This window comes from Nymphaea colorata, chromosome 8, assembly GCF_008831285.2.
Source record: "Nymphaea colorata isolate Beijing-Zhang1983 chromosome 8, ASM883128v2, whole genome shotgun sequence".
Classification (NCBI taxonomy): Eukaryota; Viridiplantae; Streptophyta; class Magnoliopsida; order Nymphaeales; family Nymphaeaceae; genus Nymphaea; species Nymphaea colorata.
Genome location: NC_045145.1, coordinates 23,398,062 through 23,400,638, shown reverse-complemented (window position 1 = coordinate 23,400,638; position 2,577 = coordinate 23,398,062). Strand labels below are relative to the sequence as shown.

The window sequence follows — 2,577 nt, the reverse complement described above, 5'->3', positions numbered from 1 at the left end:
ACTGTGAAATTAGGGAGTGCTTGCCGGTGGCAAATGAAACAAGCCGGTATATAAAAAATATAGAAACTATTATGCATATTTATGAACTAATCTTTTCAGGTAGCTTTCACTGGATGCATGAGTTGCTGTCTGCTCTTTCAACAAACACAGCATCTCTCTCTCTCTTTCTCTTCAGCAAGAGGCCCACTTAGCCTTTCCCCTCCTGCTATAAAACATCCATCCTCACTTCTTCTTTCCACCTCTTTTTCTCTCAAGGAAACAACTGCATCCTTCTGCAAACTCAAGGCCTTCCACTACCTCCCACACCTCAACCCACAATTTCTCTCCTCTCTGCGACCTCGCCTGAAGGCTACAACCCTACCTGATATGGATGAAGTTGCAACAATTGCTTATTCACCGGCCGCCTTCTTCAGCGGACTCCAGGCTGATATTGCTGCTACAAAGACCATTTCCTCAGGCCAATTCAGCCCTGGAAGCTTCTCCATGCCTTACTTGTCTTCAAGCTTCCAAGTTCACTCCCCAATCCAGGACTTCGCCACGCAGGCCTGTTCTTGGAGCAGTTCAGCTTCAGACGAGGCCGACGAGCAGCAGAACATGATCAACGACAGGAAGCAGAGGCGGATGCTCTCGAACAGAGAGTCTGCGCGCCGGTCCCGCATGCGGAAACAGAGGCTCCTTGATGAGCTCTGGTCACAGGTGGTGCACCTCCGGTCCGAGAACCGCGAACTCATTGAGAGACTTAATTCTTTATCTGATCAACATGAACAGATCATGAGGGAGAACCACTGCCTCAGAAAAAAGGCTTCCGATCTTCAACAGAAGCTCAGTGATCTGCATTTAGATCCTTCTGATGTTCACCCCGATCATGAAGAGGTGCCCTGCAACGCAGCCTACCTCCGAGCAGAGATGGCCAATCAGCACCCTGTTACTGCGTCCGTTGATCTGCTACACTGATGAAACATCCTCTTCTCTTTCTGTTTCATCCTTTTTTTCTTTTTTCTTTCTTTTCCTTTTTTTCTTCTTCTTTTCTTTTCTGCCGTACGTGACTGTTATCGATCCCTGAGGAAGCTACCTAGGCTTCTTACATTTTGATCCGCTTATCTGTATGAATAGATTAAGCAGCCAATAAATAAAAATTTTGTTTGTTTCACTTTCTTATTGATATGCAGCGTTTTTTGGGCAAAGAAAAAAGGAAGAGGTGGAAAGTGAATTTTCTTAAGAAATGAACACGATTTATTATTTTCTGGAAAACTTTTAAGGTCAACGTACAGAAATTATCATATTCACAGGATGTCACAAATTAGAAACCTAAGCCGAAACTCTGTTGTTTGAAGGTCCAAGGTAGATGCTTCAAGTCCTATAGTCAGCAGAGATCTCAACGATTTTGTCAATTTGAGACCTACTAAGGCAAGCCTGAGATAAGGAGCTTTCTCCTGACCTATCAACAGAAAATTAAGTGATGACCTATAAAACTTTGGGTATTAACTATTAAGAGAATCTTTAAAGGATTGAGATGTCCACAGAACCCTTAATTATTAAGAAAATCTTTAAAAGATTGAGATAGAATCCTACGTCAAAAATTGCCTCCCCAAGAAATCAAACCCGCAACTGGCTTGATGAAACACTGTCAGGACCTCTTTATATTTTGCCACTATAAATGAACATTCTTTCCTGCCGCAGTTGTCTTCTCCAAGGTAGGAGCCAGTAAAGAAATTGACATTGGCAATAGGTTTTTTTGTCTAGAAAAAACCATAAAAAGTTTATGGATTAACATGTAATATTCTATTCATATGACGTTGCTGACTTCTATTATTCAGCACCTGCTTGTTTCACACATAATACGGAGTTCGTCATTATTGTTTTCTCTTCATCAACAAAGACAGCAGCCTTGATTTTTTAGTGCATTCACCAGAAACCTTTACGAGGAAAGCAACCAAGCAACCAAGAAATGGAGTGTGATGTAAAGAAAAGTATGCGCAAAAGAGAATGCAGATGGTAGCAAAAAAACAGTAGTTCCTTTCATTTCATAAATGCGCTCCTGTTCAGATTTCCAGAAAAAGAGAATTTATCCATTAAAAAACCTGTAACAAGTGATGATGGTTGCAGGGAAACAGGAGTCAGTCGGTGCATATTCCCTCTTTTGAACTCAGGCAGATGGCAGAAGTGGTGATGGTGGTAACAGACAAATTGTACTGCCTATAATATTGCCTCAACCTATAGAACATTGGCAAATGCCTGCCACTAAATGTGGTCACAGTAACTCATCATGTTGATTCTGCCACAGTTACTGCGCATTCACCAATGAAAATTCTGACAAATCTAATGTTTGGTAATATTAAAAGGAAGATGAGGTAATATGAAAATTGAGAAGACTCCAGAAAGTTGGCAAGACAATTAATGTGCATCACAACGCAGAAATGTTGGAAGAAACATTGATAATACGGAAAGTTAGTGTCCATCTCAACATAATCAGAAGAGGTTCCTTCTGTGCCGGTGCAGGGAGCACATATAATAGAACCCATGTGGAGCACCTGACACCTAAAAGGGGTTCTGCTACAGCATTGCTCAGGCAAGCTT

At 41.6% G+C, this 2,577-nt stretch overlaps 1 protein-coding gene across 1 annotated transcript; it reads left to right on the top strand.

The window, feature by feature from the left end:
- The first annotated feature begins 219 nt into the window (after nucleotides 1-219).
- LOC116259089 (basic leucine zipper 63-like) lies at nucleotides 220-1,162 on the top strand. Its single transcript, XM_031636715.2, has one exon. The coding sequence runs from the start codon at nucleotides 367-369 to the stop codon at nucleotides 952-954; it is 588 nt and encodes a 195-aa protein (XP_031492575.1). The 5' UTR covers nucleotides 220-366; the 3' UTR covers nucleotides 955-1,162.
- Nucleotides 1,163-2,577: the final 1,415 nt, after the last annotated feature.